At 37.6% G+C, this 26,952-nt stretch overlaps 3 protein-coding genes, 1 long non-coding RNA gene and 1 other non-coding gene across 5 annotated transcripts; 2 read left to right on the plus strand and 3 right to left on the minus strand.

Moving 5' to 3' along the window:
* Positions 1-219: 219 nt before the first annotated feature.
* On the plus strand, positions 220-11,729 carry LOC126373940 (neuropeptide-like precursor 1). The gene is made up of 5 exons (XM_050020299.1): positions 220-318; positions 7,149-7,244; positions 8,457-9,228; positions 9,994-10,026; positions 10,579-11,729. Exons 2-5 carry the CDS (start codon positions 7,149-7,151, stop codon positions 10,695-10,697), a joined length of 1,020 nt encoding a protein of 339 aa, XP_049876256.1. The 5' UTR covers positions 220-318; the 3' UTR covers positions 10,698-11,729.
* Positions 11,730-15,507: 3,778 nt separating this feature from the next.
* On the minus strand, positions 15,508-15,610 carry LOC126374112 (U6 spliceosomal RNA). Its single transcript, XR_007567404.1, has one exon. It is a non-coding gene; the product is annotated as a U6 spliceosomal RNA (small nuclear RNA).
* A 1,553-nt stretch (positions 15,611-17,163) lies between these two features.
* On the minus strand, positions 17,164-21,541 carry LOC126373923 (uncharacterized). The gene is made up of 4 exons (XM_050020271.1): positions 20,399-21,541; positions 19,725-20,177; positions 18,569-18,788; positions 17,164-17,248 (listed from the first exon to the last, which is right to left on the minus strand). The coding sequence occupies exons 1-3, from the start codon at positions 20,438-20,440 to the stop codon at positions 18,594-18,596; spliced, it is 690 nt and encodes a 229-aa protein (XP_049876228.1). The 5' UTR covers positions 20,441-21,541; the 3' UTR covers positions 17,164-17,248; positions 18,569-18,593.
* Positions 21,542-22,600: 1,059 nt separating this feature from the next.
* LOC126373748 (uncharacterized) lies at positions 22,601-24,093 on the plus strand. The gene is made up of 2 exons (XR_007567359.1): positions 22,601-22,736; positions 23,189-24,093. It is a non-coding gene; the product is annotated as an uncharacterized LOC126373748 (long non-coding RNA).
* Positions 24,094-24,953: 860 nt separating this feature from the next.
* LOC126374111 (uncharacterized) lies at positions 24,954-26,311 on the minus strand. The gene is made up of 2 exons (XM_050020583.1): positions 26,202-26,311; positions 24,954-25,550 (listed from the first exon to the last, which is right to left on the minus strand). The coding sequence occupies exons 1-2, from the start codon at positions 26,274-26,276 to the stop codon at positions 25,152-25,154; spliced, it is 474 nt and encodes a 157-aa protein (XP_049876540.1). The 5' UTR covers positions 26,277-26,311; the 3' UTR covers positions 24,954-25,151.
* Positions 26,312-26,952: the final 641 nt, after the last annotated feature.

The following is a 26,952-nucleotide window of genomic DNA, read 5'->3' on the forward strand; positions in this document are numbered from 1 at the left end:
AGTGGTTAATTACGAAACTATGTGAAACAGTGCTGTTTCAAAGGGGTTAGTTAAGGTTTTATCTACTTACTTTAAACCTTGCCCTATAACCTTAAACGCTATCAAGTAAAGTGCAGTTGAGTTTAGCTCCTCCCTTGTAAGTAGGACGCTTGCGCGTATCTCCCAACTCCCGCGATAGTATAAAAGCCGCGTCGGCACTAGGGCCCACCATTCCTGCCACACGAACGCAGGCGAACGCAAAACGCTCGTCTCCCAAACTTGAAATAAACTTTTAAAAAGTTTCTAAAGTGCAGTGGCTGTGGATTAAAGTGGATAAACGTAAGTAGACTTGTTTTGTGAAGTTTGTTTTTTTACTAGTAACTAGTTCTGGAAAATGTGACTTCGGAAAAATTGTTGCTGTTAAAAACATACGTCACATAAACTTTTTTAACTATCAAAGTGTTTAATAAAAGGCGTAGTAAATTTTTTAAACATTATTACCGTACTGTACGAATTTTGTAGCCGAATAAAATAATTTCAAATGTTCGTAGCTAAGTGCTACGACGTAGCAGGTGTCGTAGGTCAATCGTAAAGATTCTTTTTTCTATTTTACGTGTATTCTTTTCGCAAAATATTTAAAAAATATATTAGTAAATTCAATAGATATTCATGTTTTCAAACGCATAATCATCTTGTAATACCTGCCGTAGAGCAATAGTGACTATTTTATATAAAGAAAGTAACGGACAAATTTTATAAAGTTTAAAGTTATTAAAATGAATATAATGCGCTTTTAAAACGCTTAGCAACAAATTAAATTCTTAGGTGTTTTCATTACTTTCATGTGCATAATGTTAGTTAATGTTTTATTCGTTTCTAAAGATTATTTATTTCTAACTCAATTCAAGTTTCTGTCCTGAGCCATCACTGCCATCACTTCCGATATTAACAAAGCCAGAGGGTATTTTACTCCGAGGTCGATTCAGGCGCGGAAAGACGGTATCAGAGTTATCAGATCGAGAAGTTAAATTAGTTTTATTGCTCTCGTAGACAGGCGATTGTTATAGTAAATAGGAATCGTATGCAAATTATATAGGTATTTACTTATTATACTAAATTTTGAATGGGCATCCATAATAGCCTGTTCGGAGAACGGGTTACTTGCATCTTAGAGTCACGGTATCGAACCCGGGTCGGGGTCTATACCACTAATTCGATTTATGTGTTCATGTTTATTAAAAAAAATGATATCACGTGGTTTCATGATTTGTGCCCGGTTAATGCCAATATGTTCGCTCCTATTACATAGGACATAAAAATATAGCTGGCGGTATGTGGGTGTACATACTATACAATTCTGCCTACCCCTTCGGGGATACAGGCGCGATGCTGTGTATTTTTGAATGGGAATACGATGCATAAATGGTTGTGGGAGAGAAAAACATACTGTATAAGTTGCGGAATGACAAAATTTGTTTGGTAGGTATGTCGAATCACGCCGGGGGGTGAAATAATACAAAATGTTTCGGATGTGGAATGAAGAAAAACATAAATAGCCTATACAGAGAGACAAGAAATTCCACTTCATATCAACACAGAATCATGTTCTGAATCACCCCCTCAGTATTCGTTACGATATCACTTACACCCTGTTTATACTCGTATGTCCCACTGCTGGTCATAGGATTCCCCTCAATCAACCGGAGGGGTATGGAGTATACTCCACCACGTTGCTCAACTGCGGTGGTGTTATACGGCTAATAGCCGAGATTAACGTGCCCTACGAACTACAGAATCATCTTACATTTTCGAGCCTGCAATGTCCTTACCAAACAAAGGACAGTCTCACAAGTGATTTCGACAATCGATAATCGAACCTGGACCTCCAGGCTGTTTGAAACAAAGAAATAATAAGGAAAGGTAAAAGAAAAGTCCAGTACCTGGTCTTCCGTTGCAGTGTGCTCGTCCTCAGCCGGCGGGGTACGAAAACATCGATTATTCTTCTAAAACAACGCAGTTCAGTGAGGCGAGTTTTATATTAGCGAATTTTGAGAAGGTAAACGCTCGAAGGTGGGATCGTATAGGCTAAATAAGAATAAGAAGGATAAGAAACGGTAGAACAAGTCCTTTTACGCGGGATTACGCTTGAATAGCACCAGCGCGCGCGTCTTGCGAACGGTTTTTCAACCATTGAACAATTTTGAATGAAAGGCAACTAAGTATACTAGTAAAAAAAGTCACTGTGGTCCTGTGGTACACCGGCTTGCTTCTCAAACGGTGAGCGCCGGTTCGAATCTCGGTACCAGACTTGCACCAATGAGTTACTTATTAATTTTTCACTAACACAGTTGGCTCGACCATTTTAAACGGCGATACGGCTTTTTGATTTTAGAGCACTCACCTGTGCTTAGGGAAACTCACAAAGAGTATATTGTTTCGTTCAGCATAGAAGCTAAATATCCTACAAAATATGAATTACACTTCTCCTTTCTCCTTATCGTGTGGGATATGAAGTGGATATACATATAGGGATATTATTGAACCGCCAAAGGCCCCTGACATGGCTCATGTAACGATTACTCACTTATATCAGTAAGTAGTAACCGAGACCAACGGCTTAACGTGCCTTCCGAAGCACGGATCATCTTACTTTCAGGTGATCAGCCTGTAATGTCCTAACCAAACTAGGGATCACAAAGTGATTTTTGTGATTTGTCCCCACCGGGATTCGAACCCGGGACCTTCGGATCGTGAGCTTAAAGGTTAACCACTGGACTACGGAGGCCTTAGAAAGTTGAATTACACTTACTTACCTAATTTACTTTACATCTACTACCTATAAATAAATAAATAAGTAAAATAAATAAAAATGTTTATTTTAGTAACTCACACAGTAATCTAGCTAGCTATAATTGCATCTTCTTATTGTTTTTTTTTTTACTAAAAGATTTGAGTGCGTTTGACACGATCCAGGCTGGTCTCAGCTGCGATCTTAACTGATATTGAAAGTTGTGAAAGTCTTAGTTTATGGCTACTAAATTCTTTGTTCTTTCTTCTTCTTACACGTTTTATGATATTAAAACCTCTGCGGTTTTATGTGAATTGTTTGAGTTGGCTACTTGTTTTAGTGTCATGAAACGAAAATGTTATCCAGCAATTTTATTTTTATTATGGATTGGCGTCCTCTCATCAATTGCTCCACTACGTGTTAGTGGGGAACCCAGAACAGGCTCCACGTAAAAATAGCTTACTTTCTAAATTATTCACATAACTTGAACCCGGGTCTTATAATTTGATGGTCGGGTCTAATGATAAGAATCATTAATCATACATAAACATAAACAGCCTATTAATACCATACTGCCACTGCTGGGCATAGGCCTCCCTTTAACCAACCATAGTATGGCTATAAGTACAGGGTGTTAGTGACATCGTAACGAATACTGAGGGGGATGATATAGACCATGATTCTAAGTTAATAATTAAGTGGAATTTTCCGTCGCAAAATTCTTGAAAATTTTAGAGTTTTTTAAAATTATTTTCAGTTCCATACTTTTGCGACGGAAAATTTCGCTTGATATAAACTCAGAATCATGGTGTGAATTATCCCTCAAAGTTTTCGTTACGGTGTCCCTGTATTTTCAATCTAAGTTCAGTTCACCTAAGTTCAGTAGCAAAATGCTGTCTAACTTTAAATAAATGATGTCAAAAGAAGATGTGTGTTTTTTCCAGTACAGTGTATTGTATTGAATCTGTATTTTTTTCTAAGGAATGAAGTAAGTAATAAAGGCATCTGCTAAACCCACCATGTATTAAGCCAGGTTTTATAAGGAAAAATCAAACATCAAATTGGGCAAAAAGGTTACTGTCGATTATAATCAGGTTTATTTTTAGCTCATTGTGCTTGCAAACATAATGGAGACACAAACTTTGTGCTTTCACATTAAACATATCTTTGTGTTTTGGATTTCAATCCAATACAATTTAATTATACTGCAAAAGCTCAGTCGGACTTACAATTAATGAAGTGTCAATAATACGCAAAATTATGCAGTTTCAGGAGTTGAGAGTTCAGGTTATTTAAACACGAATGTACGGATAAACCGGTACTTGTTGCGAATACTGCGAGACAAAATAGTGCAAAAGATGTAATTAAGTATTTAGAAATAAGGAGTCTAGGTGTGTGTCGTAGTTGTTTCGTTAGGGATTAGAAGGATAATAAAATAGATTCCTAATAAGTAGGTACTTATTGCAATCTTTTGAAGAGTTGAGTAACCCTTCAACTATTCATATAGCGAATTGATTTAAAGGGTCGATGGTAATGCGTTTTTTTTTGTTTTTTTTTTTTTTTGTTTATTTGCCGCTAATGGCATTAACTACTTGGCCGGAATATGATGGTAACGTATGACGCAACCTAAACAGTTGAAATTGGTTTCTGACGACTCTTAACCCTATCTACCGAACTCCGCCTTGGTATCCCAGTAGGTGTACGGTCACGAGCATTAATATGTATACACTTTGGTAACATTGTCACATTAACTTTTTTGACAAATTGAACTGTATGTCTCACTAAATGTCAAATATATTAGTGCGACAGAGGCCTAAAGTGGGTACATTATATTGTTCATGACTGTACTAAGAAGAGATCGAAATTAGTTAGCCAAGTTGCCAACGATTATGGCAATTGACAATAAAGTAACATAAGGTGACACGTCAATCCCTTATATTTTTATCATTGTCACTGTGGATGTAAGGGAAAAAGTTAGCGTAACTTCTAAAACCACAGGGAATGGCTGGACCTAGTTGTAGCCGGCAGGATGAAGGCCAGTCCTAGTTTTACCCGAAAACAATCGGCTCGTACTAGGTTTAACCAAGAATAAGTGGCTACACCTAGTTCTAACCGGCTAAAACTAGGTGTAGCCGCACTTCGGGTATTAGCCGTAACATATACATTATGTATATACTTACGTATGTATATAATGTCAATATAATTTCACTCTACCATAGAAAAATAGCTCTTACCGTATGAGTGACGTCTAGGATAATGGTTTCTTAGAGGAATGTTCTGTCCTCTGTCCCTGCTTTTGGAATAGGACGTGTGTCACTCGCCCCATATTTCCATCTCATTTCCGACTTTCTCGTTTCATCACAGTCATGACTGGACAAAAGAGAGATTTTAAATTAATGTTCCATTCTTTTGTTTTAATCTTTTTTTGGTATTCATTCGAAATTGAAAGATAACTCTGTGTAAAGGGAAGTGCGGTTTGATTTTAATTAAAAAATATGGACTTAGGTACTTATTTGTCGAAAAACAATTTATACTTAAGTACATAAAGTTTTGCTTTCGATTTCCGGATTTATTTGAATTCGATGATCTGGATCATTTATTTACGTTTATCGTTGTGAGGGTTCAAAGTAACCAATTCAACACATACCTCCCCTTAATTATAAATCGGATTATTAACGGCTTTTATGGTCCAGTGATTGAGCGTGGGGCTCACGATCCAATGGTCCCGAGTTCAAGTCCCGGTGGAGACACATCACTAAAATCTCTTTGTGATCTCTAGTTTGGTTAGGACACTGCTGGCTGATCACCTGATCGTCCGAAAATATGATGATCTGGGCTTCGGAAGGCACATTAAGCCGTTGGTCCGGGTTACTACGCCGCTCAATAATAATCCTAACTACCTAACCTAACAATAATAACTTAATAACCTTGACACCAGGGCTGTTCAGGTTGATAATCTACATCACAACCCACACGATAAAAGAAAAATCGGCATAATCGAATTAGAACATTTCCCAGCACGCTGTTCTACTGCATTTTATTTCACAAACTGTAGACTTTACAATTTTATCGAGCAAGCGGATCAAGATCTACCTACTTACCTACATAAAATTATTAAGTATGGTACTACTATAAACTTTGTATTTTCCCCGATAATCTTCTGCACGCGCAGTATATCAAACCTCCATCACAAGCGCCGTCAAAACAAGGGAGTTATTATCTTCGCTTTATGCTCAGATGGTTCAGGTGCAAACCATGCTCCATGTAATTGAATTTGTCCATTTAATATTCTTTTAGCGACACTCTTATTCGTGCTTGCAAACGGTATTTGTAACATATTTGTTATTTATCCGACAATGAAAATACTGTAAGAGGAAGTCTTTCGGCGCCAAATGGTTTAATCAATAAATTTGTGTAATGAATAGATTTCAGCAAGCAACATTGCTTAAATACGTAGCTACCATCTTATTACAAAACGAAGACTAATCCCAGGTTTAAAAAATAGCCTACGCCACGTTAGAAGCCTAAGGATTTTAATGGAACCAATTGACAAGTCATAACGATTCCACGCAGAATCTAGCGGTCGCGAGACTACTCTCGTGCCGTGGGCTAAGTAATAAGTCGACTGTTATTTAATTGCTCAACACCGTGTAGAATAAAATGGTAAAACCCGTTTATGTCCGCGAGAAAAGCTTTTTATAGTGAAGCGTGCTCAATAAGTTGTTACAATAATTTCGATGGCAAACTTATTTAATTTAATAAATATATTTTTTAATAATAAATTTTACCATTGAACAGCTTTTTTGTATAATATAAGCTTTGAATAGCAGATCTGTAGGTCTGTACCTATACAATTTTAATTAAAAGGATCAAAATATGTTGTATTTGTTATATTACTCTTTCTGTCAATATAATATAACATAAAATAAAATATTTGAACGATTTTAAATTACTTCTCGGCATTTTAAAATTAATTTCCGACGCCAGTTAAAAAAGGTTAATAATAATAACGAATCATTTTACCGACTGAAATCAGTCTGCGGTTAGTTGGTCGCGTAAACGAAAATACTCACTCGAAAATATTGTTAAAAAAGTTACAGATTTATAAAAAGATTTTATTATGCTTCACAATGCAAGCATAATAAAAACTTTCTTAAACTTATACAGTATTTCTTACTGGCCTTGGACACGAAAAATAAATATAATATGCCATTTACTTACGAAGAAAATAAAATTATATTTTTTAATTACATAAAATGGCTTTTGAATATTTTTGTGTTCAATTGTGCACAGTAACAACAACATTTCAAAAGTACATATTTATTTATAGTATTTTATAGGCAAAGGAGGGTTTATAAGGTATATTTTTTATTTTATACAGATGAAGGGGAACACGGCACGGATTAATGAGGGCAAGCATCGCAGTTGTTTTCTGCTGATAGCAGTTGTTATGGCATTCTCTACCTATATTGAACAGGTGAGTGATACTACTATTTCATAGAATATTTTTCAGTTATTAATTTCTAAGTATTCTTCGATTACACGTAATGTGAAATTTCAGTACGACAGTTGAACAATGTTTTGGTGTTTACCTATACGTACCTATGCGTTTTTTATTTTCGACTATTAGTTTTTTTCTGCAGAGAAAATAATTATTGTTTATCGATCAATTATTTATTATTTTCATGAAGATTCCTTGTTTTATTAATGGGTTTTAAAATTAAGTTTAATGGTTAGGCACAACAAATTATAATCATTATAATTACTTCGCTCTACATGGTTTTAATGAAAATTCGCCCTAAATTAGGTTGTTTCCAAATACTTAGTTTATCATAGTTTCAAGTAGATAGTAGGTAGATAAGTTGGTTCAAGGAAAATAATAAATACATAATTATTATTGCGACCAGGTACATTATGTTTTCTCCGAATCACACCGCGTTTCACTTAAAAAAGAAATCAATAATATATTATGTACTTATTTGCAAAGAACACAAGAGTATAACTAGAAATTAAATTTACAATACAATTAAGCATAATACAAGTAAACTTCAATATTTCCAAACAAAACAGTCTAACGTCAGCCACGTACTCGTATTGTAAACATACTAAGAGCGATATTTCAAACATACAAAGAGAGAAATTTCTATTATGTGCACTCATTTACGCAATACCAAATTGACCTCTAAAATAATAATAGTTAGCTGACCTTTTCTCCCCGTACTGGTAGAAATAAAGAGCGTCAGTCAAGTGAAAAACGGATTTGAAGCACAATGGGATAATGCCCTTATGGGCGTAAACGACTTTGCCTTGAAACTTATTGAAACTCTACAGTACCACAGTTACTTTGTAGGTTTCAACGAAACAGTATAGGATATTTCGTGACCAAGATATTACTAAGCAGAGTTTGCAACAATCAAAGGTCAAGAATAATGAGAAGCACGAGTACACGATCCTTTGAGCAGAAGTTAGTCAACTCTGAATTTAACTCTTCATTTATTCTAACTTGTAAATCAACTGAGCTGTGAAAAGTTTCGTCTCTTTAACATAATATATATTCATTATTGTGAATGACAGCCGGTGCTTAATGTTTACTCAGTTCGCCGCCTCTTTAATTTACGAGTTTTCATCTCCTTTTATGTTTGAGATATTTAGGTTAGGAGTTTAATGCGATTTCCATGTTTCTCACAAGGTGGTAAGCCTCCCTGCCGATACGTCCAATCCATGGCCGACATTCTCCCGACGAAATATAGCAGCTTTGGCCAGAGACGGGTACTTGAAGAGTGGGCCGAACAGTTTCAAGCGGAGCATCTCAACTCTTGCTAAGAACGGACAGCTACCGACGTTCAGGTCGCCATACGATGAAACTGACAAGCAAGAGCAAGATGAGGACGAGTCCCATGAGAAAAGGCACATAGCATCTATAGCACGAATGCGAAGCTACGCCGTTGCAAAGAGAAATATCCAAGCTCTGGCTAGGGATGGGTACCGCGGTGGCAGGGGCCAGTACAACCAACAGAATGACAAACGAAACATACAATCCTTGGCCCGTAGCGGTATGATTCACAAGAGGGATGAAATTGGTGGAGATGAATATTATTACCCCTTCTATCAGAACCCGATTCCACCACTATCAGAGATCGACGGACCATTTGACTACAATGAGCTGTACGACTTGCAACAATCTATAAACCCAGACATGTTTCCTCCACTATCCCAAGTCTACAAGCGGAGCGTGGTGGACGATCCTTTATCTCATGACTATGGCAATGTCATTGAAAATAACTGGTATTTTAAGAGGGGCTCCATGGGCTTACCAGCCCATGGCCTCTACAGACCGATGTACGCGGAACCGAACTCCAGGGCCAAGAGATACATTATGTCAATGCCAGACGTCATCGACCGCAATGACATCCACGAGCCTGAGAACACTGACAACGCGAATGAAGACAAGCGGTCTGTGGGTAAGTTGTCATTTTCTGTACTTAACGAGTGTCATTTGTAACTTAGTTGATTTTCTTTGTGTTTCTGACAATGTTACAGATGAAGATAGCGACTTCTTTGAGGCGTTTGAGAAGCGTCATATTGGATCGCTAGCCCGCTTAGGTTTACTACCTTCGTTTAGGTTTGGCGGAGGACGATATAGTAGATCTGGAAGGGCCAGACTGATGTTGCCTAGTCAGGAAATGTACAGGTCTTGTAATATTCCGCTGTAAAGGCCTTGGATGTGAATCTGTGTAAAATTTTAGATGAGTAGTAAAAATCCTCACGTGCTTTAGTGCTTCTGAGGTAGAAGTGCACATAGTGTTGGGAGGATAGAGGCATGATTGATGTTAGTGGAAATGCTCCGTTATAAGTGTTAGTTTATGGCCAAAATTAATTTTAATAAATAAATGTTGACAAAGTTAACAAAATCCTTTGAGATTAATTAGCAGTTTACTTGTAATAGATAGACACCTGTAATAGGTATCGATGTCGCATGGTTGGAGAATGGAATAGTTTAGAGTTGTTAGTAAGGTTTTTGTTTGTACAGGAGTTCGAAAATTAGACAAAATTGTATTACTTATGTGTATAGTAAGGATGTTCACTGTGTTGCGTTTTAGAGGCAAACCGTTTAGATTTATAAAAAGTGAATGTTTGAAAATTACTGTAAACCGCTTCCGTGATTCATTGTGTTCTAAAATTTTGCGTTGAGTATAATATTAGCTAACATTAATTTCGTTTTACAGGAAGCATTCCTCTGACGAGAATTTCGGAATTAGGTAAGCACTTTCCATATTTCACATACATTTAGGTTTTAGTAGAAGGCTGCAATTTAGCTTTGATGTAAATCCGTGCTATATTGGCGCGCGATCCGTGGGTGGTTTTCACGTAAGTAATAATATTACCTACCTTGGCACATTTCGCCAGAGTAAAATGTGCGGTGATATTATTGTGTCTCCGGATGTTGAGCGGCGAGCGAGCAGCGATACGACGCTTTTGTTTCGCATGTGAAAACGTTTACGTGTTGCCTCTCTCTTCTTGTATAGCGCACCTCTGTTTAAACAGACATTAATGTTTGCGTAGTACCTGCAATATTTTCCTGCAATACGGGTCTTTGTGTAAGCAAAGACTTTAGTTTTCATATTCCGGAACGCAGGCGCGTTACGGTTTAATTTCCTGCACATATAGGGTTACTTGATATTAAAGAAAAAACGTATAGAAGTGCAATAGTATGTTGTGTACATATTATATGCCGCGTATAGTTCATGAAACACATCTATCAGATACTTGTTCGTGTCATCTTCTGTAGCGTGTTCCGTGGTTGTTCGCAGGGAATATATCGCTAGTGCCGAAGCTGAGTCAGCAGTCGATCCAGACGACACCGACATACCGCCGGCGGCAGTATCTCCTCACTCGCACCCGACCGGACGGATCCTCCACCGACCGCTGAACAACGACCTCCCCGCCGCCGCCCCGCCGATGCCGTCACCCCCCCTGCCACCCCCCAACTATATCGAAGCAATCGCCAAAAACCGTTGGCAATCGAACACCAAAGAGATTCCTAAGTTCTATTACTTTCGCTCGCTAAAGGTCCCGTACCACACGTCCGGCAAGCGGTATCTGTTGATTCCGGCTGTGGATAACATTTTGCTGCGGAAAACGTACCGCAACAGCAGCCTGCCGAGCCGGCGTAAGAATCAGTAGCTGTGCCGGTGTCCGCTGGGAGACGCCCGGCAGCTCAGCGCCCGCCACACCGGATACGACGGGGCTCCACTCTAAGTGACGTCACCACATTTGCGCTTTACTCACAATCTCCTCGTCCAATCAAATGTACCTACTACGATGACCAATGGCTTTACTTGATGACTCTATTTTATTTAGTTTAGAAGCGGGGAACACCGATAACATAGCAAATAGACAATAATCAGAAAAACATAACAATTCTTATATCGATGTTAAATGTTGTGACTTTACGATAATTTATCTTAGTACGTTATAATATAGGTTAATATAATATACTACGAGTTTAATCGATCTCATTTTTATAAAAACGACTTTGGCCAGTTTATAACAGACATTGATATCTACTTTAAATATTTTGTTGTCAATCGCAAATACTAAGTATAGGTATATTCTAAAATTATAACTATATACTCTTTATATCCTTAACTAGTTTTGCTGCTGAAGCAAATTAAAATTCTACCGCTCAAAATATCTACCTATATATATGCGAAAATTGTGATACCTTATATATTTATTGATTTCGTATTCAAAATGTCTAATGAAGTTTTACTAAAGTCTCTTTATTGACTAGCGTTAGCTGTGTTTGACAAATAAATCGTTCGAAATTTCTAAAATATTGCATTGGAACTATTTTAGTGAGCTTTAATATGAAAGGATCAATGTATTCTATCAAATTATATAATATATATTAGCTATGTTTTAAATGAAACGATCATTTGAATTGTTAGGACAATAATGGAAAACGTACGTGACCATGATAATGATAATAATTTTGAATAAATGTTTTCTAGAAATAATATTCTCTATTTAATATGAGGTACTTGAAGTATTTTTAAATGATATACTTACCTAGTTACAGGTTATAGTTACGTAATCAATATAAATGTCGTGATTACTGTAAATAAAGACACAGTGCCAATATTCTTGTTTTATTTCTGAAAATAACTGAAGTACTAGTTAATAACTTCTTTTAGTTAATAACTGAACTAAAAGAAACACTTGGAAAATTCCATGCTGTTGTCGCAGTGGTGAAACGGGCGACAATTTTTTATCATGTCGTGGTAAATATACCTAATACATATTTTTACCCGACTACGGCACAGCAAAAAGGAGGATTATGTGTTTGACCGTTATGTATAAACGTTTGTTCTGTATCCTCTTAACTTTTAAACCACTTATCAGATTTCACAAATGAGCTGTCACTAGATGACTATGGGCACTAATATCAAGAATGGTTGAATGGTAGATGTATTGCAGAGAAATGTAACTATGTGTGTGCGTATGTGTAGAGGTATATATTACGTGCCACGGTTCACGTAAGAATAAATGTGTGTTGTGAAAATAATGCGTGAGGGACGCAGAAGGCAAACAGTTTTCTAATATCAGTCCCGTCACTCGTTTACAAAATGAACCATGTACGTTATCGACAAATGGGTTACGTAGGGCAGAAAAACTACCCTAACCAACCGTGGGGATTTTCCGCTAAAGACCACGTTTATATGATATTTCAAATTTTCTGAACACCGCAATAGGGTTTTAATTGATTGACAAAAATAAACACAAAATTAACATGCATTTAATATAAATTTATTGCAAATCGCAAACAAAAAACAATTTCATTATTTGTTGTTCTTGTTCAATCTGAAACAAAACAGTTGACATTGAGATACACAAACAAATATTTAAGTTATAATTATAATTATATTTTGATAAGTTTCCTACTTAATTTTTTTGGAATACTCTCATCATTCGCAAGTGATTTGGAGTATTATGCGACCGTTTCCGCTACTAAGGTCGTAACCAACAATTTCGCAAAAAAACTTTGAATGCAGTCTCAGTACTCCCACAGGTTGGCCGAGAAGAGGCGTGTGTCCAGCAGTGGGATTTATATATTTATGTACCTCTATAACGTATCTGTATATCGGCTATACGTATGTAGGTCGTTAATCTATACGATGAAAACTGCAACTTTTACGACCAACGAATTTTTTCAAGTTGTACATAACATCTGAACATACATATGATTGAAAAGATCCTCTTTTGCTTGTCCTCTAAAATTACCGCTTTAGAGTTACGACCTATGGAGCTAAAAATACCTACCTTTCTAGATATTATCTAAGTTTGACTTAAAGGTCTGATTCAGTAGAGTTGTAGAAGCAGATGGCTGTAGGGTTGATGGAGCATTTGCCCCCGTTGCAGTACGGCTCCTTGAGCGTGCAGCCCTGCAGGTAGCCGCGATCACCTTTCAGGCAGATGATGCGACTCGCGCAACCTCCACACTTCGCTCCTGGCTGCAAAATGACGGTAAAGAGTTGAACAAATTCGCTACAACATGAAATAAACAAACAGTTTGACAAGAGGTCTGGTTTGAATATCATCGGAGTGAATTGATTGTGTTTTTTTCTACTTTCGTGGCACAAAAATATTGTTTCTTTTATCATCATCACCAGTCCATTAACGTCCCCACTGCTGGGGCACGGGCCTTCCCTATGGATGGATAGGGAGATCGGGCCTTAAACCACCACGCGGGCCCAGTGCGGATTGGTGGTTATTAACAACTGCTAATGCAGCCGGGACCAACGGCTTAACGTGCCTTCCGAAGCACGGAGGAGCTCGAGATTATTATTTTTTTGTTGTGATCGAGCGCGTTTACCGCTGCGCCACCGAGCTCCTCATTTTTTCTTTTTCAATAAGTTATAATTTCTTTACCCCGAGTAACCTACCCGCCTACTTTTTATATTAGTCATAAGACTTAAACTATAAGTAGATAAAGGGGTAGGGGACGACCCAAGAAAGTGTGGATGGAGTGTGTAAAAAAGGGTATGTGTGTGAAAGTGTGAGTACCGAAATGACGACTGACAGAAATGAAGGGATGAGGAATACAAGTTCCACCATACCACCATACCATACCTATACCTACCTACCTACCTACCCACCTACCTACCTATTATGGTTGTACCATACCTAGACGGGGACAAGGGTAGCAGGATGATGAGACTTAAACTAAACTTAAAAAAACATAATTATTATTCTACCTCAGCCGTGTAGTTGCAATTGATAGGAATGGCATTGGCCAAACGCCTTTGACGTGACCTCGGACCATCTTCTTCCACATTGTAAAAGTGAATATCTCGAGTCTGACGAGAGTTATTACCATTCATTCCAGGAAATAACTGACCGAAGGCCGATAGAAATTGGCCGAATGGGTTTGAGGAATCATTGCCACCACCACCGAAAAAGTTGGGGAAGCCACCGCCGCCGCCGGAAAGTCCTCCGGAATTATAGTTTATTCCGAAACTGGGCAGCGAAAATGACAATCGTTCATTTGCTGCATTATCACTTCCAGCTCCGGAAACTTCTTCTGCCAAAATGAAGGTCAGAGACGCCTGAAACAGGGTGAAGTTTAGTGCACAATATGTTAAGTATACGGTGATTTGAAAACTGACAAGTTTAGGTTTTGGTCATAATAGGATTCAGCTTAGAAGATCTGTTTTGTATTAACCAAAATGCCAAGCAACGTAAATAAGCGACATAATACATAAGTTCTAACTGCACTTATTTTGCAAAAAGATAATATATTTTAGGATATTTTTGCTATTTGTAATAATATTGAATTCAGGTGTTCGAAATACTGCCCTAATTGAAAATGGTTTAGCTTTGGGATTTAGTAATTTTAAGATTCAGAACTCTCACACACACAGCATTGGACGAGGTAATTAGTACAATGGGACCATGTTGCTAGATTAAAAAATAAGTAACAATATTGTCTTACCAGTATCGTGCCCAGAACAAGAACAGTTCTACCATAAGCCATATTGAAATATTTCAATATTTCCTTAGTGCAATAACAATTTTCCTGACTGATTGCCTGGCTTGAGAGGAGGAAGAGTGCCGAGAAACACGGAATTATATATACCTCAGGTAGATAATAGGGATTCAAGCTAATTGTGTACGGCTATGACATTTCTCGCACGAATTCGATTATGTGTTCAATGGGCGTAATAAATATGATTATCTATCTCTACGGACATTCACGCGTGCAATCCTTTGTATCAGCATCAACAAGTGAGTTCTTAACAATGTACCTACAGTCATGAGCAATATCATGTGCCCACTTTAGAACCCTGTCGCACTATCATATTTGACATTTAATGAGACTTACGGTTTAATTAGTCAAAAAACTTAACGTGACATTGTTATAAAGTGTTTATTAGTACTCGTGACTGTACCTATCTCGTTCATCATCATCATCATCAGCCCATTAACGTCCCCACTGCTGGGGCACGGGCCTTCCCTATGGACAACCACGCGGGCCCAGTGCGGATTGGTGGTTATTAACAACTGCTAATGCAGCCGGGACCAACGGCTTAACGTGCCTTCCGAAGCACGGAGGAGTTCGAGATGAAAACTTTTTTTTTTGTGGTCACCCATCCTATGACCGGCCTTTGCGAAAGTTGCTTAACTTCAACAATCGTAGACCGAGCGCGTTGACCGCTGTGCCACCGAGCTCCTCAAAAAAAATTGTGGAACGTTTCACGATTTTGCGTGTCATCCTTGCGCAGGGGCTATGCTAATCTTCTCTGTATCGTTCCAATTTTAGTATATGTACTGCCGAAGCAAGTCTGCCTATCTCGTTATGTATATTGTAATAAGAGATAGCTTCTTCTGACAATTCCCGGTCTGCCATGAGGGCTGTATATAATAATGCAGTGTTTTTCTTTCACTAACTTAGCTTTCCGCCCGCGACTTCGTCCGTGTGGACTTCATTTCGGTTATCGCACGCGGCACTTGTTTTTTTCCACACTCTTCCTCTTCATCCCCTAAAGGGTGATTACCGGGATAAAAAATATCTGGGTCTAAAACTACTTACATATTTCGATGGTTTAAGCATTATTTCCTCGGGGGATAATAGATAAAAAGAATAGGAGGGGAAAATTCCCCCTATGTAGAGTGCTAATTCTTCACCAGTGGCCTCGTCAAGTTGGGAAAACAATAAAAAATGTTGTCTTTGTGAAATATGTACTAGTCTCCGATAGGTGCTAGTAAAGTAGAACCTAGGTGATGAAAATGTAATAAAGGTAGGCAGTATTTGATTGAAATTGAAAAAAATGAAACTCAGATTTAAGAAGAATCGAGCGGAAATCGAGTGAGGATTTATGTGTCATTAAACGCCTCAAACGTCGTATACTCTACCACGATGTTCCGGTGTCCGGTTCTCATACACCCTCCGATTGATTGAGGAGAGATTTAATATGATGACACAAAAATTCTCACTAGGTCTTTGCCCAGCTTTTATGTTAAGTATATCCTATTCTTTAGCTCTTGGAATGTCAAGAGATGCCATAGAGACTTTCTCTCAAACTGAAATTTTCTACAATGCGGCGTTAGTCGTCGCGCGCCTTGTTCTATTCATTCGACGCTGTCGCCCTATCCCATTTGAGCCTAAACTTTTGAAATACTTACTTACAAAAAAATAAAAAAAATATATTTATTCAGTAAGTAGTTAATATAGTTACATTTTGAATCGTCAATTTTTACACAACGAACGTCTCGTCCGCCTAAAACTACTGCAGCTTCCCACAACCTACAAAGTAATAGTAGGGAAAGTAGAACCTCGGGAGTCTTACTTATTTATTATAGGACAAGGTCATCTTGTGTACTATACCTATAGGGCAATAAGTCGAATATGCAAATATTTTTTCCCTATCAAAGGATAGCTAAAATCCTTAGTATGATCGTCTATTTATAAAAAAAAAACACTTTAGTATATAGTAGTAAATTATACATTGCCGTTACAGTGGCAATGGAATTTGAGAAGCAGTAGAGCTATCGTATCTCATCTGTTTGGAAGAGTAGTAGTAAAAGGGAGTGGGGTGAAACCGGTGATAGTGGTTCTTATATAAAATAAGAGTTAGGGCCTTTCCAATCGCTTTCTTCTATTGCGTGGTTTTCAGGCTCTCCATATTCAGGGAGTTAGTGACATCGTAACGAAAACTTTGAAGGATCCCTTTATATCACCAGAAGGAGAACTAGAATGCATGTGTTTGGCTTATGGGGTGGTCAGAGCCACAAGTAATCAAAGGCAACATGCAGCTTTCAGTGAGTTCTAAAATGAATATGATAAAGTACTAATTTGGTCTAACTAAAGTAAATAAATTGGAAATTAAAATACATTTTTAATAAATATACCATTCTTTATTGAAAACTAAAAATAATGTCTCTAGCACTGCCAGTGATCGAACCATATTCATATTCAATCTGAAACAAAATAGTGAGATTATAAACAAGAAAGTAAAATTAATGAGGCTTATTGGGGAAGTCAAGGTCACAAGGAGTTAGAAGACGTACCTACCTCCGAGCAATTTTGGTCTTTGTTTTGTTATGACAGATTTCCAATTACTTATTAAGACCAACATTAGAAATTACCCTGGGGGTTAAAAAGGCTACATCGCAAAAAGCAATATTGCTATTTGATATTTGTTTGCATTGCGCACTTACTTTTATATGTGCAAATATGTGCAAATGTCAAATTGCAATATTGCTTTGTATATGAATTGCTTCGATGTTGCCTTTTTAACTTTCCTGATCTTCTGAATTTTACAGCATTGATCAACCTTTATCCGGGAGGCCTGGAGGGTTAAAAAGGCCACATTTAAAAAAATCATCAAAAAGCAATATAACAAATTGGAATTTGCGCATATAGGTAAAAGTAAGTGCGCAATGTCAACAAATATATATTGCTTTAATAGCAATATTGACTTCTAAGATTAATTGCTTCAATGTGGCGTTTTTAACCCCCCTGTGTTTAGTAATGGAGTTATAAATAACTTGTCAGGAGGCGAAACAAAAGTTAGTAAAGGCTTGAGGTGCCAAATAATTTCGACTCAGTGATTAATGGCTCCAAATATTATAATTCTATATTTGACATCAATGTCTCGCAATCTGTTGCCTTTCCGGCACTACTGTTAGCATCCACGTTACTTTGTTTGTTACTAAGACCTCAGAAATGTAAATAACAAGTATTATACTAGGTAAGTATATCTCACGTCCAGTGACGTGCCGTTTCCGGGAATGTTCTATTCCCGTTGTAAAACTCTTCAACAGTAAGGACACTGGCTGCTTTACTTTTTCAAATTGTTCTTTCTTGTACTCTTGTATGTTCCCGCGTCTATATCGTTACCGTTACTTAAATTATCTTGATGCATACCATTGTTGGCTTCATCGCTCCTTCTACCTATAGGTTATTTTTAGGTATTTTTTTATTACATAACATAACCATAACCAGCACCGAGATTTTCTAATTGGGATAGCTTATTTGATAACATATGATGAATTAGGATAGATATAATATATGATGAGAGCGTACGACAATATCCCTATTGGGGTACTCAGAGACACATCTGTTGCGAGATAAACAAGTACCCACACTTCACCAAGCTTTCTATTAGACCAACGTGAAAGGTGAGCCGTATTTATTTATTAATTGTATTTTTATTTGTTATTAATCTTTCGGTACAAATAAAACACAAAACTCCCAATTACTGGTCTACAGAGAGAATAGCGAAGAATAGCAATCACCTAAAGCACCCAATATTCTCAATATTTATGTAGTGCCAGTAGTGGCAGCGGTGTTGGTGGTGGCAGCAGCGGTGGAGGAAGTGAAGCAAGCTGATCCAGCAATCTTGGAGCAGCGGCCGTTGTTGCAGTAGGGGTGCAGGAAGCCGCAGCGGCGCAGGTACCCGCGGTTGCCGGGCAGGCAGACCAGACGGGTCGCGCAACCAGCGCACGTTGTCCCTGGCTGGAACATGAGCACAGAATTTATTTAGACATCTCGCGTTCTTCTTCTATCTTGTGGGTAGAAGAAGAACGCGAGATGTCTTAATATAAATAAATTCAAAAATAAATTTAATAATTTTGCGTGTGGTGTGTGTATCGTGTGGGTGGGAGGAGCATTATCAATTTCATCAACTCTGGTCTCAAAGCGCCAAAGGACATGACAATCTACTTACATCAGTAAGATGCATGGATCATCTTACTTTAGGATAATCGGGTGATCAGCCTGTAATGTCCTAACGAAACAAGGCTCACAAAGTGATTTTTGCGGTATGTCACCAGCAGGATTCGAACCCGGGACCTTGTGAGTCCGACGCTCAAATACTGGACCAAAGAGGCTGTTGTTGCAGAAGCCGTAGTGGCGTAGGTATCCATGGTTGCTGGGCAGGCAGACTAGGCAGTCGCGCAACCAGTGCACGTTGTCCCTGATTGGAACGTGTGCATAGTTATCTAGTCTGATGACGTAATAGTCGTAATCAGGGAGTGTATCTGTGGTAGTCAATTTTAAGGTTTCACGCACTTTATACATAGTAAGCTATTTACGTATAACGGGTCGATATGTGATTAAATATTAGATAATGTAAAAAAACAGATAGAGCGGCGAGAGGTTGTCATTTTGAAAGGTGTTGGTGTAACTATCCTCACTTCACTACTATTTTTTTTTTATTTTTTTATACTATTTTCAATAAGATAATTGTGTTTGTTATCTTATTTCTAACATTTAATCACGTAAGAAGACAAGACAAACACAGGGCTGAAGTTGGTATGCGTTGTTGAATATGAAAATTAAGTATTTAGGTGATATATGATTGGCGTGGATCTTAAATTAATGATGAGGTGACATGATATGATGATACGACATCATGATAATGATGGTCATGATAGACTACTTCAACCTTACCTGAGTCGTGTAGTTACAGCTTACGGGAACTCCGAAGAAGCTTCCGAAGAACAATCGATCTTGATGGTCGCCATTGGCACCTTGCTCATTTTGTTCCACTTGTGCACTTTGTTCTCCTTGTGCTCTTTCTTCCCTGTTCTCCCCATTAACGTCTCGAGCGTGACGAGAGCCATCCATATGCATGCTTCCCATACTTCCCATGCTCGGTGTTCTACTACCATTCCTTGGAATAAACTGGCTGAAGGCAGATACGAATTGGTTAAAGAGGTTTGATGAATCATTGCTTCCACCACCGCCCAAGAATTGGCCGAAGTTGGGCAAGCCACCCCCAGACAGACCTCCGAAACTACCACTCATCCCGAAAGTTGGCAACGAAAAAGACATACGTTCGTTTGCGTTATCATTACGACCAGCTCCTGAACCTTCTTCTGCTAAAATGAAGGTCAGAGACGCCTGAAAATGTACAAAAGTCGTTATGAATTCCATTTTGTATATATCAAAGCATTTTTCTTTCAATTTGAGAAAAAGCCATGAATAATGGATTGTGAGCAAAGGTAAATGCTAAATGCACACTAAATTGCTGAATTAGTATTATTTAGTTTCTGAATAATAAAAATGGTAAGCGCTGAAGAATCTCACCAAGCAATTTTTGCAATGAATTAAACCAATCTTACCAATATAGTGATCCAAACGAAGACAGTTCTACCACAAGCCATATTGAAATACTTCAATATCTTCTTGGTGGTATAACGAAATATCCTGTAGCCAGAAGGCTTATGAGGATTATGAAGAAGCACGGGATTATATACCAGAGTAAGATAATAGGGATTTGTGTTAATTGTGTTAACAGCTCAGATGTCTGTGACATTTCTCGCACGATTATGTATTCAAATATGCCTGTTACGATTACATACCTACTCACACAGGCAATATCCTATAAGGCTTTTGTTCTGACGTCAACGAGGTAAGACCTTAACAAAGTCTTTATATCTAGTTACTAACACGAATGGCTCCGAACAATATCTAGCCTTTCGTGAGGGTTGTACATTGTTTTGTTCACTGTCAATGGTTTTTTCCATAATAAGGCGTGGGTTTCAATTTAGTTTCCTACATTTCTATTATATTAGCAGTTTATTAATAAAGTAGCTATTACTAGATTGATGATGTGTAAGATCCCGGATGCATTCTTCCAATGCAATATTTGATAAGGTGTGATTGTATATATTTTACATTGCTAGCTTATACATGTTCCACTGATGGATGGGCACAGTCTTCCCTTTAATTTACTGGAGGGAACATGGAGCATACTTCACTAGGCTGATCCAGTGCTGGGTTAGCTGATTTCAAAGAGCGCCAGTGACAGTTTTAAATACAATGTCATTTATGTCAATCCTTTTCGTAGTCGTTGGCAACTTGTCCAAGGCTTTTAGTCACCTAGTAGTTCATGGACTGCGAGGTTCTAAATCAATTTTTGTAATGTATCTGACTATAATCAGGACTTGAACAAGGTTATATTTACACATATTATTTTATAAACATCAATATTACATAATTATATAATGCTACTCGGAACGTGTAACGCTCACACTCACGCACATTGTTTGCATGCGAAACAGTACCGGCGCGCTACATCGCAAACGAAACTTAATTAATTCGCAATGTGTGTAATATTGGGGATATATGGGCAAATATTTATCGGAGGGTAAACAATCTGTTATGATGGCAGCCCTGACACGCGAATGATGCCGAATGCAAACAACGAGCTGCTCACTTTCCGTAAACAGTGCGTAAAGGCGTTCCCTCACCAGGAAAATATACATACATACTTACTTACAGAAACTTAAACCTATTTCTGGGATAAGCAGAGACTATGGTACCTATTCAATTTGCTTTCGATTCTAACACAATTCTCTTGCTTCCTTCACATTTATCAACCGTTTCACACGCGCACCGGTTCAGAGTAGATAGCACTAAACCTTTTCTTAGGACATCTGCAATTTGGCAATGTACGAGTATCGTGTTATGTAATAACATAAGAATCAGGATCATTATACAGCTCTACGCACTGACCAACCAGCAATTCAATTTTGCAATATTACAAACTGCGAAACAGTTTACTCACATGCACTACTGAAGTGCTACTAGAAGACAGTCTTCAGCGTTGCTCATTTCTCCGACCAAGTAGTGAATGCCATGGAAGGGAAATTATCAAAATGCCACGTCTAAAATGAAGTGTTGTCGCGTTACAAAACTAGTTGCGTAGTGTACCTAATTTTACAACTTATTTCATTGCCATAAAGGTCTTCATTAGGACTCTCATTAATGTAATGTTCGATGTTACAATTGTTACATTACAAACCTCTTGGTGAGTGATCACCTTAATAATCAAGCCTGAGAGGCTTTCATACTGCAACAATGATGTATGTTCTCGGAATCAAGACGCCTTTTACTGTACGTCATAACGTACTCCGAATTTCCTTCATTGTTGGAATATCATTTAATTATAATAATGTGATTAATTTAACGATACGATGGTTAAACTTTGCTTTATGAAGGTACCTTCATTTTACATTTGGGAAAGTTAAACATCTCCATGTTGCGATATCAGTAGTATAGCATGCGACCGAGTGCGACTGATGTAAAGAGTTTTATATGTTTACAAGTGTTGTAATGAATTCGTAAACAATAGCAGATGGCAACACATTGGGAAAATTTCAGACACTTGAACCAGCACGAGATTATTTATAGTATCATCATTTATTAGATGTGAAATCATGCATATCATAGCATACCTACTTGAGTTTTGTTTGTATATTTGAGAATTCGATAATTTTTGATAAAATGAGACAGGCCTCCGCATAATCTAATCTGTTGAAGAGTTGTGAGTCAGTGCTCATGTAAGAGTAGTGACTTATAGATGTCGCAATGGCCTATCTACACAATTATGTTATTGAATAGATAGTTATTTATCCAAATAAAATGTTTAAAAGTTGTGTGTTCTTAGTTTTACTGGTAAGTGGACTAAAATCTTATTTGTTAATGAATCTATTGACGTTAGGTAAATAAATAGTGGGTAGCTGATGTCTCAAGAATAATAATATCGATGATGTGGTCGGCCATTGACGTCACAACTCACACGAGAGAAGAAAAATGACATAAAGGAATTTACAAGATGCATTATTGGTGCAGTATCTTGTCGCTTCTTCCCCTCAGCCAAATTGTAGATTATTTACCTTGTAAACTTTTTTTACCGGTTTAGCCGTGATAATTACGTTGAATAAATGATTTTGATACTATACCCCGACCTATTTTGCCACTTCTATTTTTAAATATGATTTTTTGGCGATATTCTCTGCGTATGGCATTCAATTTTCACCCAGAGCCTAATAAACTAAATAGGTAAGTACTTAAGTGATACTATCTATCTACCTAATAGATAATTTGCTCCAAAATGTTTTTGACAGATGTCAAGTTGGCTCTCCGCGCAGAACCCAGGTGATTGGTGGATAACGTCGCGACCACAGTGGACGAATTGCGACTACGAGACGCAACGTGGGTACTCTTGCGTCGATTGTAACACAGTGCTGCAATGTGCGCAGAATGGCGGCATCCTAGTTCCTTGTCGGGGCCTGTTCCGACCTTACTGCAAGGATGGGGAATGTTCTCAGGAACCTGCTGATGGGTGTCAATAGGTCAAGGAGGTCAAGATCGGTGTGGCATGGAGTGTTGTAGTGCTACGCATACTTACCGCATATGTGTGTATTGTGAAAAAACATTCTTCAAATACACCTATTATTTTCCATAAGAGGGCTCAATTTTAGTATGTTATGATGTGCCTAGAAGAGGTCATATCATCTCAATACCTACAATGATTTTAAGTGATAATGTACACTTTCGTAGTCGGTCCTATGAGTAGGTAATGGGTTCACACGCGGGGTAAATTCGCATGATAGCCCACTCATGTGCAATATGCATTTCGGAATGACGCTAACTTTATAAGTAAGTAGTATAAGTATCTATAACGGTTTTGTTTCTTTATCTTGTGGTTGCCTAGGTGAGATCGCTTTTGTCGTGTAGGTATATACCTAGATAAGCCTCTAATGATTTGAATTGTTTCTTTTGGTACAATAATGTATTTAGTAGCTGAAGTAAAACGTGTTCCCATCTTAAAAAGATTAATAAATAAATTATTAAGTACGTCATATTAATCAATTACTGAAGGGTGTATTTTGAGTTGAGTCTGAGTATTTATATCGAGTCGAATTAATTGGAGTGTTTATTTTGGTAATTGCTTGGATAAATTAAATATACTTCTCCTAAAAATAGGTAGGTAGGTACCAACCTAAATATATCTTAAAGTCTTAAGAAACTTCGTTTTATTTTGTAAGTATTTTGAACCTTCATTCATTGTTACATATTTATTTGATAGTCGTAAAGATTTATAATGTTCGTTTGAGGCCAAAAAATATGTCATCGTATGTAGGTGTGTCGGAGGCCCCATGTTGATCTGTGTTAGAGGCAGACCACAGAGTACTATCTGTATCATTCCGGTATTTACTATTTTCTATGTATTGCTATCCATTATTACTTATATTTCGATTTTTATTTCCTTTACGAAGACGTTTATTTGAGAATGAATAAACATTCAAGGATAGAAAGTACTTAATTAATTTTCCATATTAAGAATTCGTGGAATTAGATCTTGTTGTCGGAATGTTCACCGGTCCTGTTGACTTTGAAGTGGGTCGAGTAAAGCGAGTGTCGCAACATAATTTGATCTACTCTTGAGGGAAAAATTTCATTAAATCTTTTTTTACTATTTTTGGGCATGTTGGGAATTTTGTTTTAGCTCTATGTATGTGTAGGTACCTAGGTATAGGTATGCGTTTATCGGCAACCTGCGACTGCTCGAAAGGTAGCTTCATAACCGCAAAGAACAAAGGCGGGTTATGTGTTGGACTGCTATGTGTTTGGCTGTTCCCGCATAACTTCTAAACTACTTAGAGGTTAATTTAATAGTAACAACTCTGAACTTAACTTTGGTATTTAATATATATACGATTTTATAACATTTCACACTAAGACCCAGGGAAGAACATAGCTTAGTTTTTATGCCAGAAATCGTACCATAGGACACAAAAAATAATTAGAATTAGTTTTATGAATTGTTGAATAGTTGATATAGGTTAGGTACTACACGTTAGGTAAAGGAGAAGAAAACATAATAAATAGTATTTTAGACATATTTTATTTAACACCAGAAACAATAACATCAACATCTATAATAATATTTCCTAGTATGCAACTTGTTTAAAATAATAATTACCTATTATTCAGTTCAATCATTAATTAAATGAATTTGAATTTAGTATCCGAGATTATTTAAGATTTCAAAATTATTTTCGAATAATAGTGTCCAACTGAAATTTACGCGCATTCGGCACTGGGGGTTGCGGAGCAGAGACCATAATTGCAATATGGTCTGAATGGGTTCCGGCAGATCTTGATGAGTCCACCAACGGGCTTGCAGATCACCCGGGTATGGCAGTCGGCACAAGACAGCCTGGGGTCGACACCGAAGTCACAGGAAGTCCACACGGGTAAGCCATCGTCTATGTGGTCATCATCATCTTCATCCGTTTTTTGGTTTCCTGTTTGATCTTGGTTGGCTTCGTTTTGATCGGCCTGCGGTTCGCCTTGGTCGACTTGCGGTCCGCCTTGGTCAACTTGTCTCCGGATCCTTCCTTGGTTTTGATGAGGACCGCCCTGGGGGCTATTACCTCCGCCTTGGGAGACTTGGCCCAGTGCAACGGCCAAGAATGCACACTGAAATATTCACGATAAAGTTTAGTTTAAGAATAGGAATGTAGAATGTCCACATAAATAACATAAGCAGCCTATAAGTATACCCCACTATTGGGCATTGGCCTCCCCTCAATCACCGCAGAGAGAACGGAGCATATCCCACCACGCTGCTCCACTGCGAGTGGTGGAGATGTTTTACGGCTAATAGCGTGGAATGAGATGCTTAACAAGCCCTCCGAAGCACGGAATCATATAACCTAGTTTTTCCAGGTGACCTTAACCAGGTGATTCAGGCCCGCAACGCTCATTTCATACAAAGGACAGTCTTACAAAGTGACGTTGACGTCACCATCGGGAGTCGAATCCGGGCCGCGAAATCGTGATCCCAACGCTATAACCACTGGGCCACGGAGGCTATGTAATATATATGAAACACAGAACTTTGACGAATCATACGATTTTTTTTACACAGACAAACACAGAATCTTGAAGAATCATGCGATTTTTTTTGTAATTTTATAAATAGTCACTTTTACACACAAAAGGAACCCTATATTTTTTTACTAATATAAATTTATTTAATAATTACTTACGAAATATTTTAATTAAAATTTGAATGTATTCAATAAAACTGCAAGTAAGTACCTAATATAAAGGTCAGGTAACACTTACTAGAACCAAAACGGTGACAAAGTTATTGAAACACGCCATTGTTCGTATCCGACTGACAAGTACCGAGACAATCATGAACTATGGACGATCAGACAGGTCAATCACTTTTATACTTCCTATCGAGCTCTTATCAAGATTTGTATTACACTATAAGGTGTTAGCAAATAGAAAATACGGAAATCCCATTCTATTCACATGGCATAATGTTATACCGACTAGAAAGTCAATATCAGTTGTTTATTGTTTTCCAACCGGGGAAATTCTGCTTTCCCCAAGCCTTCAGTAAATACGTGCATAGGAAAACAAGTTTAATATTGTTTTTTTTTCTAAGAAGTTTCTTTGTAAGTTAGTACTTTACTTTTACCTAAAAGCTAAAACATGCGTAACTATTCATTTTCGAATAAGAGAATGTAGTAAGTATAGGTACTGAATTAACTTTTTCTTGGAGTCAATAAGTCTTATCAAACTCTGGCAAAGTAAAACCAGTTCATCCAACAGAATTTTGTATTTTACTATTTTAATTTATAAAATAGCAACATTGATTACTTTTTCTACGATCGTGCATCCATACGTGTATGTAAACTGATTTCTACCGTGGACAATCTTGAAGTCGACGTTTCTGTTCACCATCCATTCTCCTCATCATCACATCAGTCATCTGCGTCGATCATACGCGCAGACGACAGATAAAAAATCTTGACTATATAAATGTTTAGTGACAAAATGGCGTCAAAATATGGTCGTTGCGTAG

Source organism: Pectinophora gossypiella, chromosome 16 (assembly GCF_024362695.1).
Source record: "Pectinophora gossypiella chromosome 16, ilPecGoss1.1, whole genome shotgun sequence".
Taxonomy (NCBI): domain Eukaryota; kingdom Metazoa; phylum Arthropoda; class Insecta; order Lepidoptera; family Gelechiidae; genus Pectinophora; species Pectinophora gossypiella.

Excerpts from the sequence above, each read along its gene's own strand:
- LOC126373940 (XM_050020299.1), top strand. The coding sequence starts at position 7,149 with ATGAAGGGGAACACGGCACGGATTAATGAGGGCAAGCATCGCAGTTGT. Across the intron at positions 7,245-8,456 it reads TCTCTACCTATATTGAACAG|GTGGTAAGCCTCCCTGCCGA; the intron begins GTGAGTGATACT and ends GTTTCTCACAAG. Across the intron at positions 10,027-10,578 it reads GACGAGAATTTCGGAATTAG|GGAATATATCGCTAGTGCCG; the intron begins GTAAGCACTTTC and ends GGTTGTTCGCAG.
- LOC126373923 (XM_050020271.1), bottom strand. The coding sequence starts at position 20,440 with ATGGCTTGTGGTAGAACTGTCTTCGTTTGGATCACTATATTG. Across the intron at positions 20,178-20,398 it reads TCGTTTGGATCACTATATTG|GCGTCTCTGACCTTCATTTT; the intron begins GTAAGATTGGTT and ends GTACATTTTCAG. Across the intron at positions 18,789-19,724 it reads GCTGTAACTACACGACTCAG|CCAGGGACAACGTGCGCTGG; the intron begins GTAAGGTTGAAG and ends CTCATGTTCCAG.
- LOC126374111 (XM_050020583.1), bottom strand. The coding sequence starts at position 26,276 with ATGATTGTCTCGGTACTTGTCAGTCGGATACGAACAATGGCGTGTTTC. Across the intron at positions 25,551-26,201 it reads TTGTCACCGTTTTGGTTCTA|TGTGCATTCTTGGCCGTTGC; the intron begins GTAAGTGTTACC and ends TGAATATTTCAG.